Source organism: Ictidomys tridecemlineatus, chromosome 7 (genome assembly GCF_052094955.1).
Source record: "Ictidomys tridecemlineatus isolate mIctTri1 chromosome 7, mIctTri1.hap1, whole genome shotgun sequence".
NCBI classification, from domain to species: domain Eukaryota; kingdom Metazoa; phylum Chordata; class Mammalia; order Rodentia; family Sciuridae; genus Ictidomys; species Ictidomys tridecemlineatus.
The window spans coordinates 178,708,923-178,725,839 of NC_135483.1; the positions used below are offsets into that span (position 1 = coordinate 178,708,923).

At 46.3% G+C, this 16,917-nt stretch overlaps 2 protein-coding genes across 6 annotated transcripts in view; one reads left to right on the top strand and one right to left on the bottom strand.

Annotated features, from left to right (window-relative positions):
• Positions 1-15,338, bottom strand: part of Marchf4 (membrane associated ring-CH-type finger 4) — a 102,902-nt gene extending 87,564 nt beyond the window's left edge. Inside the window, exons 1-2 of one of the 2 annotated variants that reach the window (XM_005331836.4) lie at positions 14,776-15,338; positions 12,614-14,485 (exon numbers count right to left, since the gene is read on the bottom strand). In XM_005331836.4, the coding sequence (XP_005331893.1) occupies positions 12,614-13,132 (519 nt within the window). In that variant the 5' untranslated portion in view covers positions 13,133-14,485; positions 14,776-15,338. Of the gene's footprint in view, positions 1-12,613 lie in introns of both variants that reach the window. The other variant, XM_078017976.1, reaches the window with a different exon arrangement.
• Smarcal1 (SNF2 related chromatin remodeling annealing helicase 1) overlaps positions 1-16,917 on the top strand; it is a 165,741-nt gene that overhangs the window by 56,588 nt on the left and 92,236 nt on the right. The gene's annotated exons all lie outside the window — the stretch shown is intronic.

Genomic DNA, 16,917 nt, shown 5'->3' on the forward strand with positions numbered 1-16,917 from the left:
CCCCAGGCCTGGAAAGCTTTTCTTTCTAAAGTAGCACATTGCTCCATAGAGGCTTAAATCTGGGGCTCCTGGAGGGATCGCCACAGGATGATTCAAAATATACAGCCCACAAGTACTGAGTGTGCCAAAGCACTCCTTTTGGGGTGTCAGGTTAAAAAGTGTTAAAGAACAACACATAATGGCCAACGCTGTTTATGCTGATAATTATTAACTCTGTTTACACGCTTAAGATCCCACATTAGGAAAACTTTCCTGCCCACGCATCACTTTGCATTACTCAGGTATCACCCTGTCAATCTCAAAGCACTTAGCACACAGTACTCACACCTGGGGAAATGAGCGGAGCCTGTTTATCATCCACTTTGGACAATGGAAGGAGACATCAGACAGAGATCTGACATTTTCCCTGTGCTCCTTTTATACTCTGTGCAAGGTGTTGTCTGCTCAAGTTCTCAAAACAATTCTATATAGTATTTATTTTTAACTCCATGTTACAGATAGAGCATGAAGTTCAGAGGAATTAGTGATTTTCCCAAAGAGGAAGAGCTAGTAAATGTTAGATCCTGGATTATAATCCAGGTATTTCTAACCACCAAGTCCATACCCTTTTTCTCCACTAGTGAGTCCTGATTTTTCCAAGTCTGAGAAACTACCTCTCTGTTTAAATTATCTTTATTTTTAAGTTTTTAATTTGGAAATACTTTCAAACTTATTTTTTAAAATAGCATGAAGAGTTCTCATATACCCTTCACCCAACTTCCCCAAAGGTTAACATTCTACATAACCATAATACAATAACCAAAACCAGGAGTTTAACCTTGATGTAAGACTTCTAACCAATCTACACACCTTATCTCATAGGTCTTTTATCTGGTCCAGAATCCAATCCAGAGAACACATGATAACACATTGTATCATCGCTCCTTATGCTCCTCCAATCTAGAGCAGTTCCTCCTTCATTCATCATTCAAGACCTTGACACTTTTGGAAAGTATTAGCCAGTTACTTTGTAGAAGATCCCTCAACTTGGACCTTTTTTAATATTCAAAAAATTCCACAAAACCTCAAATGACTATAGTTATCCTTTGAGTATATGTTGATTGAGAATAAGTTTATTGACACAAGGTTACACTACATTGAAGGATGCTTCTGGTTTTGTTCATCATGAGGCTTTCCTATACACTTGAAGAATCATTTGCATGGCTGTGAGATACTTGTTAGACAGTGACAGGTAATGCTTGAGTCTATTTAGTTCCGCCTATCCTGTGACATGTAGGCAGTTCCTGCTGTGGTCAACAGCCCAAAGACGCACATAGACCAAAGTAGAAATTATCAGTTTGAGGACCGTGGAGAACAGCAAAGTCAGATAACAACGTCAAAAGCAGATGTTTATTGTGTGTTTGTGATTTTATTGCATGCTTGCATTCCACACTATGCTTAGAGTTTGAGATGCAATGTATCCTTTGAACCTCACAACAGTGTCTGGGGTAGGTTCTGTTATTATCATTCTCATACTACAGGGAGGAAATTAAGATTCAGAGTCTGTAAGAGGCTCATCCAAGGTCACTCATCTGCACAGCAACACTGGGATTTGAAAGCCTGATTCTGAAAACCCCAAGTCTAGCCTCTTAGCTAAGGTCAAGGTCAAGCATAAAGGCCCCATGTTCCTATCCACCATGCTAATTTTTTCCAAAACTGTCTTTGACTCTTTGTTTCCACGGTTCCTATGCCTGGAACAATCTTCATTTCCTACTTTCCAAACTCTTCCCCCAATTCAGTCTTTAATGTTCTGCTCTAGGGTTATTGTTCTAGGGAGACTTCTTTTTTTTCTTTGGAGGAAGAAGATATTGGATCTCTACCAGCAGTGGCTTCTGTTTCTTCCTCTGATATGGCACAAATGAGAACAGCTGAGGTTGAAGGGGTTTAGGTATTCCTAAGCACAACCTCCTCCTGTTATAAACAAGGAAATAGGGCTGGGGTTGTGGCTCAGTGGTAGCGTGCTTGCCTAGCATGTATGAGGCACTGGGTTCGATTCTCAGCACCACATACAAATAAATAAAATAAAGTTCCATCCACAACTAAAAAAATATTAAAAACAATAAAATAAACAAGGAAATAATAACAATAACATTTACTGAGTGCTTTCTGAATTGAACGTGACATGTGTCCTATCATTCAACTCCCAACTACCCTAAGAGAGCAGTACTACTACTGTTGAGGGAGAGATTGCTAGAGCTCATTCGATTCAGAATGTTCTCTCCTTCCAGGCACCCGGGAGAATTCCACTCCCCATCCTTGTTGCTGTTAGGCACAGCCATGTTCCTAGATACAACCAGGGAGTTGTAGGCAAAAGCAATGTGTCATCCAAGTGAAGCACTGAGTCGTTGGTACTTAGCGAGTCGTGAGGGATGGAACTGTTTACCATCTGTTGCTCTGCTCTGGGATTCTTGGACTTCCACAGGGAAGCCCCTGATTTGACTTCACTCAAACACCCTCCAAACATAACTCAGGAGTGAGAATTGATGGTTGGAGTAGTCAGGGAAATTAGCATTAGCTGGGTAACAGACAAACACCCAAACCTCAGTGTCTTAAGGCAGTCAAAGTGAGCATCTCCCTCATGTCACAGTCCCATGTGGGTTAGACTCCAGATGGTGGCTCTTCCATCTGGAACTTGCAGCTCTCAGATCACTGAGGCAGGGAAGGCGAGAGAGATGCAAGAACCACCCCTTTCTGCTCTGCCCTGGGTGACACATGTCACTTCTGGATCACATGTGCACTGCAGTATAACTCCTCCCTCCTCCTCCAGTGCCCCCACCCCTGTTCCTTGTCTGTCGGAGCACCTCAGTCAGGTCTGAGGGGCACATTTCTTCTCCCCATTGGCCTGCCAACGAATACACAGTATTCCTGAAGTAATCACCTGCCATGGAATTGCCAAAGCCAATAGATGAAAGTGCAGATTCCAGGCTCCCACTCAGGGACCTGGCCTGGAACTCTGGATTTTATCCCCTTCCTATGGTACTCTGTAGTATCCACAAATGTTTCAGAACTATTTAAAGATGTACATCCCAAGCCAGCATCACTGAGACTTCCGTCATTTACATTTTTGATGTAGTCTACTTATACCTCGTTTCCTTCAAACTTAACACTTGTCTTTAAGTGTCTCACAATTTTACTTCAATAAATTTATCCTAAGAGAGACTTTCTGTTACTACCATGAATGAAAGCTGGTATCATTTCCCATAAAAGAAGAGATAAACTATAAGACTTCCATGCAATGAAATATTAGTGCTAAAAAGAATGTTCTATCAAGCCCACAAAACAAAAACAGAAAACCACGAAGACGGGGAGGAAACTGAAATACAGTTACTAACTGAAAAGGCAATTTGAAAATGCTACACACCCATCTGGCTCCAATTCTATGACTGACATTCTGACAAAGGCCAAACTGCACAGCCAAGAGTCTGGGGGTGGAAGCAGAGGTGTGAACAGCTGGATGAGCCAAGAGGATTTTTAGAGCAGTGAACCAGTTCTCTATGATTAGTAGTGGAGACAGGCCATTATACATTTGTCAAAATGCTTGGAAAGTATAAAGCGGAGAACGAAGCCTAGTGTGAACCTTGGACTTTGGGTGATAATGGTATGTTGCTGAGTGTGGTGGTGTACGCCGTATTCCAGGCAACTTGGGAGGCTGAGGCAGGAAGATTGCAAATCTGTGGCCAGCCTCAGCAACATAAGGAGACCCTGTTTCAAAATAAGAAGAAAAGGGCTGGAGATAAAGCTCAGTGGTAGAATGTGTGAGGCCCTCGATTCAATACCCAGTACCACATACACACACAAAAAAAGGTTTTAAAAATTAAACTTAGATAATGAAGTATCAATGTTGGTTAATCAGTTGTGACAAATGGACCACTCTGGTGTGAGATGTGATGACAGGAGGCAGGGGTGCACAGGAATGCTCTATACTTTCTGTTCAATTTCACCCTGAACATAAAACTGCTCTAAAGACTCAAGTCTACTAAAAATAATAGTCACACAAATATAAACAAAACAAGATGAACTCGTTCCAGCTGGATATTGGTGTGTGTCCAAAGGCTCCGAGTCTGGCGCCTCCTCTCTTTGTTTACGAAAAATCTTGACAGCATTAGAAAGGTGTTAAAAGACATATTGTTACTACAGAGAGATGTTTCTCCTGGACAGAATCACAAGGCACCAGTGGAAACCGAAGAGGAGCAACGTTCTCAGTGCAGATCAATATTATTTAACATCGCTGGGGGTTTCTGTCCCATTCCAGATTTCCTGAAACACTCATCAAGGGATGACCCTGAATGTAAGCATCTTGCTGTCACACGCAGGGCAAGCATTTCTGCTGCCACTTCCTCATGATGCTCCTCAGCATGCCTGGTCTGCCCCAGGCCTCTGGGGACTCAGCCTCCAGAAAGTGTCTTCCTGCACAGTTGCTGCCAAGCAGAGAACACTGCTTAATAAAGATCTGTCAGGCCCTGGGCTGATGGAGACCGATAAAGACAATTCTATTGGGAGTGAAGGACTCAAGGAGGAGAGGACAGAGTTCGGCTGAGTCAGGCAACACAAAGGCAGAACATCGGCTGAACAGAGACACTGTGCCTAGAGCCACATTCCTGACGGTCAGGCACACCATCAACTGGGATTCTAGTGTGATCCAAGCACATAAAGGGTCTGATTTTTGAAGGCTCCAGTCAGGTGGTAGGAAAAGCGGCCATGTGACCTGGAGGCCCCACTTCTGGTCCTCGAGACACACCGATGGGAGGGAGTAAATATCACTTCCCTTTCATGAGCAGTTGTTATATAGATGTCTCCATCTTTGAAACAGCATGTCAGCTCCTTACAAGTGTGCAAACTCAGGATTGTATCCCTGTTTTATGAACCTTGAAATCTAGGTCTAGGGAAGGTAAATAAGTAGCCCAAGATCACTCAACTTGGAAAAATCCAAAGTGGGAATGAAATCCATGCCCTTCTGTCTTCAAGACCTATCTTCTTCCCATCATTCCACAATAGAATGAGGGAAGGTCTGTTGCAGGTCAAGTGGTCTCAAGCTGAGGTAATAACCACTACGATTATTAGGATGAGAAATCATCAGTATTTGTCATTATAGAATCACAAAATGAAGCTGGATGGGATCTCAAGAGATCATCCATATCCTGCTTGTTTGGCATTTGAACTTGTTATACACACACCTGTACAAGTGCACACACACATGTGATTATACTTTATGCCATGATATAGTAGGGACCAAAGATAGCACTGTTTATTTGGAATGAACATGTGCCAGGAGAAAGGAAAAGGATCAACAAATACTAAGCCCCTGCTGTATGCAGAGCCCTCTGCTAGCCGCTGGGGTGGCTTCAAGAGGGTTCTTTGGATGTTGATTCGCTTCAACCCCAGCCAAAGTAATCTTTCCATAAAGGAGGGAAATGATTTAATCTGTCCTCCTTACTTCTGTGGACAGACCCTGGAGAAATCCTTAGGAGAGCAATTAGCTGGGCCCAAGATTGAGGCCTGGTTGTCCTCTTATGGCACACAAAGTCCCTTTTGGACCACAAAGTTGGACAGAACCTATGTTGCCAGATTTTCCTTTTGTTTTCCCCTGCCAGTTTGCATCTACCTGGGACTCCAACAGTAATTTATTCAATTTTGTTATTTTGTCAGGAAGCAGTGTCCCCTGCATACCCTGCTTTTGCTCTTAGATACACAGAGGAGGTATCAAGTGTGTTCTATGTGTAACATACATACACAAATCCTAGCTTACATACAGTGCACCTCAGGAGGGGGGTGGTATATGGCTCAGGCCATACAGTATTTGCTTGCCAGCTCCTTTACATCCGGGCTCACTTCCAATTTGGCCCGTTCCCAGCAAGTAAGAAACAGCTCACTGATTCCCACACGTCTTTGAGTATCTCCTCCCCCTCCAGCCTCCTTCCCCTCCCCCAGCTCACAGGACACAGCTGGGCTTCTCCGACAGGCAGCTGGAAAAGGGAGCAGAGAGAGACTCCCAATATCGTTCCTTTCTTTTCCCTGGCTCTTTTGAAATCCATATTTCACAACCTCTTGCTCTACCTGCCTTATTAAGTAACTCTATGAGAGACTCAGCTAGAAGCCACACCCAATAAATTAGCTCAGCACCCCAAGCTGCTGGAGGCTGGCAAGTGAAGGATCACTCCACAGTGACCACTTTGTGGCGGATCGACAGACAATTGATTGGAGAACTGCTCCACAACTGGCAAGACATCAGGTGTCTCCCCTCCGCCCATCCCGAGTTCTGTCTGTGAATGTGAGACAGACACGCTCCATGTTTTATTCATGGGTCGTGTGACATGCACACACGTAAGTGACAGATACATAAATCTGTGAAATAGCCAGGAATCTGACAGTGGGGTTTATGCCATGTCTCTTATGCCATCCCTCGTTAAACAGAGCATCAGTAAGGGCCTTGAATAAAGAAAGGGTCCTTGGAGATTCCAGTTTAAATGGAACCAGGACCAGTGAGAGTAGAAACTAAAAGGCAACTATGGAAAAGTTGACCCCAGTTACTGGTTCCCCCTTTTCAGGGATGGTTCTCTATCCGTAAGTCCATGTAGGATCTACAGTCTACTGGCCATGAAGGACTCGCTGTCCTGTCATGGTAGGTGCATGGCAAAAATTCCCAATTGCAGCAATCACACGACTGCCAACAGCTTGGGATTTCTATAAACACAGGACAGAGACTGTTCTCTGAAATCTTTGCTGAAGTCACATTTGTATATGCCATGTAACACAGACACGGGAACAAGGTGTCCTGGCCCGAGATGAGCCCTTGCACTGGTGAAGAAGGAAGGGTCATTTTTTTCTGCTTAGATTAAGTATCTCTCTGGACCCCCCAAAAAAATCTCACTTATGAAATTCAAAGTCTCAGGCTTAGAAGAGATCTGGAGGGTCATCTAGTCCCGGTCAACTATATGATTCCTCTTCTAATGCAGACCATAGTATCTTGGGACAGCTTTGATAGAAAGTTCTCTCTAATATCAAAACCCAAGTTGACTTCTGGGAGATTTCCTTGCTGGCCAACGCGCTGCCCTTTGTTCCCCTCATTCTGCAGAGCACACTTTCAGCATTTGACTCCAGTGAATATTCTTTTCCTGAATGTTCTCTTTTTTCCACTTCCTCTGCCCATGAAGCTTCCTATTCAATGAGCAAATGCGTCAGTAATTACAGAGCACGAAGCAGATGCCAGGCACTGGGTTGAGAGCTGATGACCCAGTGATTAGGAATCATGCACAGGTCACTTTCTCTTGCAGTCCCTTTTCAGTGCCTCCCTTGGGCCCAGGCAGAAGTGTCCCTAACTTTGGAAAACCCCACTCCAGTCCCTCTTCAGGTAAACTTCTCCTGTAGGGGAGGAGCCTGTAGGGTCCAGTAGCCACACCCCACTTCAGGAATGTGCTCCAGTTACCTGGGACCCTGGAATTCCTGCCCAAACAGCCTTGAGCCTGATCCCCAGACCTGTAAGTCTCTCTTCTTCAGGTCCATAAAATCCCCTCTTAGGACAGGGGAACAAGGTAAAGAGCCACCATTCAGGGGATGGTGGAGACAGAACTTGGACAAGCCCACAGAAGTATCTACATGTGTGCATACAAAATTCCTCCATGAATTCTACCAGAATAGTGTCAGTGGTAGAAAGAGAATCAGAGTGGCCTGTGGACCACAGGCCAGGCATTCCTATTTGGATATCAAAGAATTCAGACAAATCCAAAAGCTCCAAATTCAAGCCTGTCTTTCAGATGCTTTTGAAGGTACATCTGTCAGGATGCAATGATAGACTGTATTGCATTTAACAGTTTTTCAGCTGAATCCTGTGCAGTGGTGCATGCCTATCACCCCCAGACACTTGGGAGGCTGAGGTAGGAGGATCACAAGTTTGAGGCCAGCCTCAGCAATTTAGTGAGACCCCCAGCAATTTAGTGAGACCCTGTCTCAAAATAAAAAATAAAAATAAGAAAGGACTGGGAATGTAGCTCAGCGTTCAATCCCCAGTACTGAAAGAAAAAAAAAAAGAGAGAGAAAGAAAGTTCGAACATTTCATTTAATACACAGGCCTCTGGTAATGTGAGCCACCACTTAGTCTTGCCCTAAACCTGATAAATGTCAGGTGCAGGTCTATTCTTTGAACAGACATACACAAATAAAATAAACGTATAAAGAAATGTAAAGTAAAACTACAGTGCCTACAAGATTAAGTATACTATTTGGATCCTTCCTAAAATCCTCTTGATTCATTCCCAGGGCTCTCATTGCATGCTGGGGTCTCCAGGTTCCCCCCTTCATTCTCTTATGAAGTAGAGAATGTCATCTGAAAGCCCTTTTCCTAACCCTAAAATAACCCAACACACTGACTGAACATCCTATAGCATTCTTGCCTCCTCTGAAGGCAGAGTTCCAAGGAGGCCAGACACAGAAGAAGGAGGAAGGCAACCTAGCCCGTGAAACCCCTCCGTATTCATTCTCTGCTGTCTATTAGATCCGGATCAGGTCCCTTCCACCTGTTCCTGACTGCCATGGTGGAGAGCATCCTGGGGCCACCTCCAGGCACTTCACATCTGCCCCACCTGGGAGGTGGTTTCACCTCTTTGTGAAGTTACCCATGTGACTCTTCATCTCTTCTTGCAGCCTAATCCAATTCTTCTCATTGGGTCATCAGCAACAACACAGAAGCTCCTCTGGCTAATTAGGGGAAAGGTAGCAAATTTCCCCTTCCACCCCATCTCTCTGAATAGGCACCCCATCCACTACCCGCTTTTAAATGTGCCTCTCTTTCTTGTACTAGTATTACTGTAATTCACTTGGGCCCACCCACTGCGTGTTCTTGATCTCTGCCAGTGCCTGTGATGTCTGGATTAGACAGTGACATCCTAGAGGGCAGGGCCACATCTACTGTGTGCCTCTAGCTCCTGCTCTGCAGAGCAGCAGGCACAGGTAGGTGCTTAATAAAGACTTTGGTGTTTGAAACAGATGAGCAGCACTCTGTGTCCAAAGTATTGTAAATGGAAGAAAAAGCCATCTGTGACCATAGCCAGCCTCCTGCCAGCCAGTGAGCTGGGGCATACTTTTTCTACAAAGCAAGAAGAGCACTCTCTTGCATTTGAGATATAATAACAAAAACACTGTGACAACACTGCTCTCCTAGTACTGGATGATTTGATGCTCAGAATAATCTTATGAAGTAGAGAATGTCATTATTTTTACAAATGAGGAGTCTGAGGCACAGAGAGATGGGGCAAGTTGTTAAGCCTCTTAACTGGACCACCTGGATCTAGAGGACTCCGCATAATACCATGGTACTCTGGCCCTCGAGGTGGACAAGGGCAGTTTCAACCACAAGTAGAGGGTGAGGAGGTGCCAACTGGGCTCCTGCCTGACAGTCTAATGGGTCCTTGGTCCCTGTCATCCATGAATGAATGGCTGCTACTCAGGAACTATCCAGAGTGGAGCCAAGTAGATTTTCAAAGCATTTGTTCCCACCCCAGCCCTTTCTTTCCTTCTGTCTTCTCATCTGATTTCAAACGTGCCAAACTTTGTCCATAGCCAGGTTTCTGAGCTTGCTGTTGCCTCTACCTGAAGTGCCCTTGCCTTGTCTGTGCACGGCTGGGTCCTTTTCATCATCTAAGTGTCAGCTCAGAGGAGACAATTCTTAGGAAGGATTTTCCTGATTGCCCTATTTACTGAGGTGGCACCTCTCCCATCCCATCCCTTGCATTCATGACTAACTCACTTTCTGGTGTTAGTTTCATCTTACTTGGTCTCATCATGGCACCCTGGGCTATCTGAAATCGCCTGGTTTATCTATTTTTTAATTTATTTCTCTATTTATTTATTTCTCTATTTCTGTGTCTCCACCATAATGGAGCTTCAGGAAAGCAGAGATCTCATCTCTTTTGTTCACTCCTGAATAGTGCCTGGAACAGCATCTGGCATACTGTAGATGCCCCAGAAACATCTGTTAAATAAATGCATGCAGGCATGCATGCAGGAATGAAAATTCCTTTGTAGATATGTACAAAGGTAGAAAGAGCTGCATCTTCCTGTTGCCCTTCACCACACATATTGCAAGCCCTTTGCAGAAAGAGATCGAGTCTTTATTTGTCTTTTAGTTCATAGAGAAGAAGCAAATGAGTGAGATGGTGGATAGGAAGGGAGGTTTCCAGTTCCTTTGTTTGGGCAGGAAAAGACCAAGATATTCAGCTCCTGAGATTACAGACTGCTCTCCCTCCAGGACCATGTGTAGACTATGGCTGGACAGCTCTCTCTCTTTGAATAGAAACTGAAATACAGAAATCTCAGGCTGCCCACCTTTCTCTTTCTGCATCTTCATTTCTCTTCCTTTTTAAAAGTTTACCCTATCTGTTCTCCTTTGTCTTCCTTCCTCATTGAAACTCTGTGACCAAAAGCAAGAAGTGGGAAAGTGTGTTCTCCATATCTAATTACTCTTACTACTATAACACAACCTCACCAAAACCTCTTGATTTCTGCACAAAATAAACCCTCACAACATAATAATCACATGTAGAAAGTGCTTGATTTGATCCAGTCTTAATGTAGACATAGCCCCCTAGTCCTCCCACATAATAACAGAACCCATTGGTGCTAGCTTTTAATCTAGTGCTTTATTTATGACACATAGTACAAATAATGAACAGAAAAGCAAAGCTCCCAACCTCTGACCAAACCTGGTATGACATGAAGGCATTTCACATATTGCTAATGATCCCTTTCCTTTTCTTTTTTCAACAAAAAAGCCTTTTCAATAATTTCAATAATACAGCCTTTACAGGATCAAAATACATGCTCATTATATATGGATTTTTCCCAAGATATTTTTATACTCATTATCTTCTGGTCCCTCTTGTAAAGAAAGGGAAGGGATGGCAAACAGTGCCTTGCAGAAATTGGAAAAGAGGCACAGAGACATAAAGCTGTTTGAAGAAGTTCACACAGCAGGTGAAATATTTCCCAGGACACATTCCAAGTCCTAGCCAGAAGGCACACTCCCAGCAGCCCCTGTATCATGCACACCTGAACCAGTCCATGTGGGAGAAGAAAGAAATTGCTTAGGAAGGCAGGAAACTAAATAATTTTTTCTTTTGGAGAAGATGAAGTTCCTGATGGGGAAGATCCTGACCCAGAGCAACCCAAAGTAAAGCTCACTCTCGACACCCTGCCCCGTGGCACTGCCAGAGGCTCAGCCTTGACAGTGGAGCAAAAGGCTGGAAAAAAAGATGTGGATCAGACATCCAGGACCTTCTCACCTAACAGGAGTTTTCAACTCTGGGCAACATTTTGTTTGGTGCTTCAGGTAATCTTAGTCATAGGGAGGAGGAACACAGCCCTCAGCTTCTCAGAGACATTTATTCACACTGAGATCTAAATCACTTCCCCTTATCATTTCCAGGCTTCAGCCCCAGGCATCATGGGTCCCTGAAGTGCTTTGTCCATTCAGAGCAAAGAGAAAAAAAATGAATGAAAATGTCAGCTAAGCCTGCCTTGCACAGAGCAAGCCCTCAGCAAGAACCAGGGCTGGTCAGGAGCCCTAAGGTGGCATTCTATTTCCCTTGTTCAAGGCACACCAAGAAGTCTTCCCTACACTTCAGGAAGCCGAGGTGAGCACAAAATCCTGCTTATGTTGGAATCGAATATTCCTTTGCCTGCATCACTAATGAGATCAGATTTTTCAGGTGAGCCTTTTCTGTCTGGGATTATCTGCAAAGTATTTTCACAACTCATTACTTCTGAAGAGTGTACACATGCTATCCAGTGTTTCAGGCACTGGATTGTAAGTGGAGTAGTAAATGAGGTGTCTGCAAAAACCTGAATGGAGAGGGTGGGGAGGACCCACCGGACTTGAGAAAGGTGTCCACCATGGGATGCTTGGCATCCCCTGTCCTGGGCGGGGAAAGTTTTAAGGGAGACTCTTTGTCAGTGCACATTAGGCCTATGAAGAGGAATCGATATGACTGGATTCCCTACTTCCTTCTCCATGTCCCTTAAACTCACTCGTACCTGGACTTGCTATCAGCTTCAATATAGGAAAACTTGAGAGTGTTTGAGAAAACTGAGATAGTCTCAAAGTGAAAAATGTAGACTTACTGGATTTCACCTATAATAACAGGGAAAGAGAATAAATTCTTGGCACACTTTCAGAGAGGGAAGAAGTTTGACAGTGGGGCTGAGGATGATCTGGGGAAGATGTTACTGGCAAGAAATCAGTGAAAAGGATATCTTGGCAACAGGCCTGAACATACCACCAAGTCCCTTCATTTCTTTTGGATCTTGGATTCTGAGTGATGTTTATGGAATGTTTTGGATGGAGTTGAAGTCACTAGTACGGAGAGGAAAATGTAAAAACCAGGGTACAACTGAGCCACCAAACAGCCTCCATCAGAAACCAGACAACTATTGGGCAAACTTCACTACAAGAAACATCACTGAGAAGCTCTTAAAACTTATAGTCCTTGACACTGGTAACGGCATGATGGTTCCCCAGGGCAAGCAAGTGAGCAGCAACCTGCAGGACCTGGAGATGCCACAAGGAAGGGGGAAAGGGACTCACCTGTTCTGGCCCCTGGAAGCAGATGCGGCAGAGCGGAGTCCTCATACCACTGTCCAAGCTACTGCCCAGTGAGTAGCGATCCTCAGCCTTCTTACAGAAATCATCTGAGGAGGCACTGCTGAGCAGTGAGGCAGGTGGCTCTGCTTGGCCACCCCAGTCATCTTCCACAGAAGAAGGTGGCAAAGGTGGTGGAGGTGGCAGAGGAGGGGTCTCCCTGCCCACCACTTCTCGAGGGCCCCTCCAGCCTGCCCACCCTCCGGCGCCCAGAGCCGGAAGGGTGTTGTTGTTGGGCGCCACACCCGGGGGCTGGGGGTCGCCGTGCATGGGCAGGGGCGCTGGAGGGGGGCGCCTCAGTAGGAAAACCTTCAGGTCATTGAAGAGCATGCGGCAGCGGCACTTGAGGAGACCCTGGTGGCGCAACATCTGGGGAGCTGGGGTGCACAATCCACAGCAGTACCAGCCACAGAAGCAGTAGCAGCACCACCACCACCAGAACAGCCCACCCAGGGGCATCAGCATGTGCCCACAGAAAGCAGAGGACCAAGAGGGCAGCTGGAGTCTTTGAAGAGGTGAATAGGATGGGGCTTGGGGTCCACAGTGTTGCTGTTACTGGAGGAATCTCCTTTCTTACTGGTTCTTCTTACAACCCCTCCAAGCAGCAAATAAATTGCTCCCAGAACTGAGAACTGTGAGTCACTGATTCTGAACTCTACCTGGAAAATGCAAAACAAAAAAGTTTTTCTTGCCTTTGCAGCCCAACCCCTTCTCAGACTTTGCTCAAAGTGTCTCCTTTTCTGCCTTTGACCCCAAGACTCTGGAAGGAGCAGGGTGACGGAAGAAGTGTTGACGCTGGGCTGTTAGAACCTTAAGATCAATGTCTAATTGTTAAAAGTTCCCCAGGAAAAGATTACTGGGTTCTTGGCAGTGGTAAATCTCTTTCTTTTATATAAAAGGGTGAGGAAGGTTATAAATCAAATTTGAAGTGGACTGAGCTGGGTTTAGGGAAATCTAGCTCAATGAAGAATTGAGGACTGCATATATGAGAGAGAAAAGGTAGTTTTCCTCAGGTAGTAGGAGGGAACCGGTTGAAGGGGAAAGGTGGAGGCGGAAAGGAGGCTGGAAGAAGTTTTAATTCTCCTGGGCAGAAAACTGGGGCAATTAACCCCCGGAAGCACCAGAGTTGCTTTAAGAACAGTTGGGTGGAGGAGAGAAGGTTGCAGGCTATATTGGGCAAGGGGGTTGTGCTTTGCCTATGCAGCCAAAGGGCTACACGGAAGAAGGGAGAGCCAATGTGGTGAACAGAGGTGGGAAAACAGGGGGTCGAGGGAGAGGAAAGGAAGGCAGACAAGAAAAGATCTTTTAACCCTCGCAGAGCCACGTCCTTCCTGAGAGTGAAGATCCTGGCTAGAGGAAGGGTGTGTATGGGGGTGGGTGTAGAGGGGGGTAGAAGAGGGGCGTGTGGGAGGGGACGGAAGAAAGAAATAGTTACATTATCTCAGCCCCTAACCCACTCCTACTGCAGGCTGCAAATCCGTGGCCCCCTCCCCTTGGTTCCATCAAAGGTCCCTTCGGGCGAGGTGGGAGAAGGGCAGATCCCGGCGGGCGAGTGGCCTCGCCTTCTTCTCCTCTTCCTCCTCTGGGTCGTTGTCACCCTCCTCTGGCTCTTGGGCTGCCCGCGCCCGCCGCTGCTGCTGTGGCGGCAGAGGCGACTGCTGGTCGGCGTCCGGGTGTCTCCGGGGCGGGGGCTGCTCGGGTTCGTCCTCTGGCTGCTGCCCACCGTCCGGCGCGGTCGCGACTCCGGGCTTCATGATCCTCCTCCTCCTCCTCCTCCTTCCCGGGGGGCCGGCCCTGAGCCCCCGCGCCCGGGCAGTGCTGCCATGCAACCAGAGACGAGGCAGGCGTGGGGGTGGGGGCGGTTGGGGAGTGAGGAGGGGGGATGATACAAAAATGAAAGAATACTAATGTAATAATTCGATTCTCAGATAATCAGGAAAGAGTGCTTCTGGTGGGTGGGGGCGGAGGAGGGCGGCTGCCAGGTCTTCTCGGCAGCTCTGCCCCCGCTACCCCCACCAAGGGCGGCCTCGCCGGGCTCTGTGCCCCCACCCCCACCCCGCCCCTCCCTCCTGTCGCGGCCTCTGGCTGGCTGGGCTCGCGGTGGCTACCTCTCCTCGCAGATACAACTAGGTAAGGCTTGTCGGCGGTGCCAGCCGAAGGTGGGGAGGGGGGAGCGGAGCAACGTGGCCGAGGTGGGAGGCAGCCGGCACTTGGCTCCAGCTTGGTCCTGGAGACTCCCCCGAACCGTGTACAGAGAGATCTCGTATAAAAGCTGAAAGGAAGCAAATCAGATTCCAGGCTGCTGCCAGGTGTTGTCTTCCGCCGTTGCTCAGCACCCGCCGCCGCGACTGCTGCCCCCCTGGCTCAGTTCCCAAAGGGGTGGTGCTGGAAGGGAGGTGGCGGGGCGGTAAGCCGACGGTCCGAGGACTGGAAACGAGGTTGCCGGAGCGAGGAGGCTCCCAGCGATCTCCACCGCCGCGGCCGAGGCCGCCGCCGCTGCATTCAGCACCCGGGGCGAGTGGACAGCTCCCACCCAGACCCCGCGCGTCACGCTAGTGGGGGCCTGACGCAGACGCCACGGAGGGATGGAGGAGGGAAAGGAGACGAGAGGGAAAGAGGCTAGAGGGAGAGGGAGCAGGAGGAGGAGAAAAGAACCCTGCGAGGGAAGGGGATGGGGAGGGACCAAGGGAAAGGGAGGTAGCAAGAGAGGAGGGAGCCAAGTGAAGAGTAAAAGGTAAAGGCAGAAAGGTAACTGGAATGGAGGGGTGGGGGCGGTGTGATTCAGGTACTAACTCCCGCATTTCCACCCAGGTGGAAACTATCAGTATGGATGGTACCGTTTGTAGGATTTCTGCCCATTTATTGTCACCGCTGCCTTCAGTGCACGTATATAGAGACAGATACCTCTCAATCAGTGTCCATGTCGCTATTTATATAAACACGTAAAGTAGTTGTCGGTCTGCAAGCTTTGGAAGAGACAAAGTTTTGTGACTTTGATATTGGAGTTTGGACTTGACATAGACTAAAGTCCCTCATGACTAAGACCTCATGAGAAAGAAACTCTTGAAACCTACAAGCAGAAAGGACAATGCTAGCACCACATTTGACCGTTTCTCCCTATAGAATTTAAGCTCCAATGGGCCGGCTATTTATTTTGTTGGTTTGTTTGTTTTGGCCCATTTTGATTCCATGTGCCCAAGTCAGTGGCATATAGTAAGGTAAATATTTGTTAAATAACTTGTGATCACCATGGCCACAATCATCATTACTCCAAATCTAGTCCTTTTTTAGTGTGAATCATAAGAATCCAGAGCAATATTATAGCCTCATCTTAACCAATATCCCCAACTGCCTCCATATCCAAGCTTTTTACTGAGCCACCTGCAAGGAGTAATTTGAAATGGATTTTAATTTCCTCTCATTTTTCTGCTCCTGACTCATGTCACCCTACCCCATCTCTCTCAAGGAGTTTATAGTGAGCAGGAAAGTATCCCAGCAGAGTTAGAGGAAGAAGGATATTTGAAAGAGTTTGTGTAAATAACCAGTAATTGCAGCTGTAGACTTTGGTCATTTAAAACTTAAAAAAATACTTCTTGACTTTTCTCTTAAATTAATCACTCTCTCTCTCTCTCTCTCTCTCTCTCTCTCTCTCTCTCTCTCTGTCTCTCTCTCTCTCTCTCTCTCTCTCTCTCTCTCTCACACACACACACACACACACACACACTCACACATACACACACACACATACATACACACATCTAGGGTCATAGACTTGGGGAAGATATTCCAATGAGTCATCTATACAGCTGTGATAATGTGTCTAGAAACACTGAAACCATAGACACAGCGCCATGCAAAATCTCTGCACCAAAATATCATTGGCATGAAGTTCAGCCCAATGAATCATAAGCAAACTACCCCTTTGCTGACATCTCCGTGAATGATTCATTCCTTATAAACTCTAAGGAACAAGAATTTACGTCTGGGTCTTGATTAACCCTGCATGGCTGCTTATCTGAATCATGCCCCAGTACACACTATGGATGCTAAGACCCTGCCCAAGATGAGTGGTTTGAAAATGATGCTGATGCTTTTAATAACTACAAAATAATGCTTAAATTATTGATATCTGTATGGACACTGTGCTATGAAAATAAACTTCTTTATTGAAAATCATCTGTGTTCCACTCACCCTGTATCCGCCTCTGGCATTGTGTAATTTGCTATAAAAATCATCTCATTCACCTCCC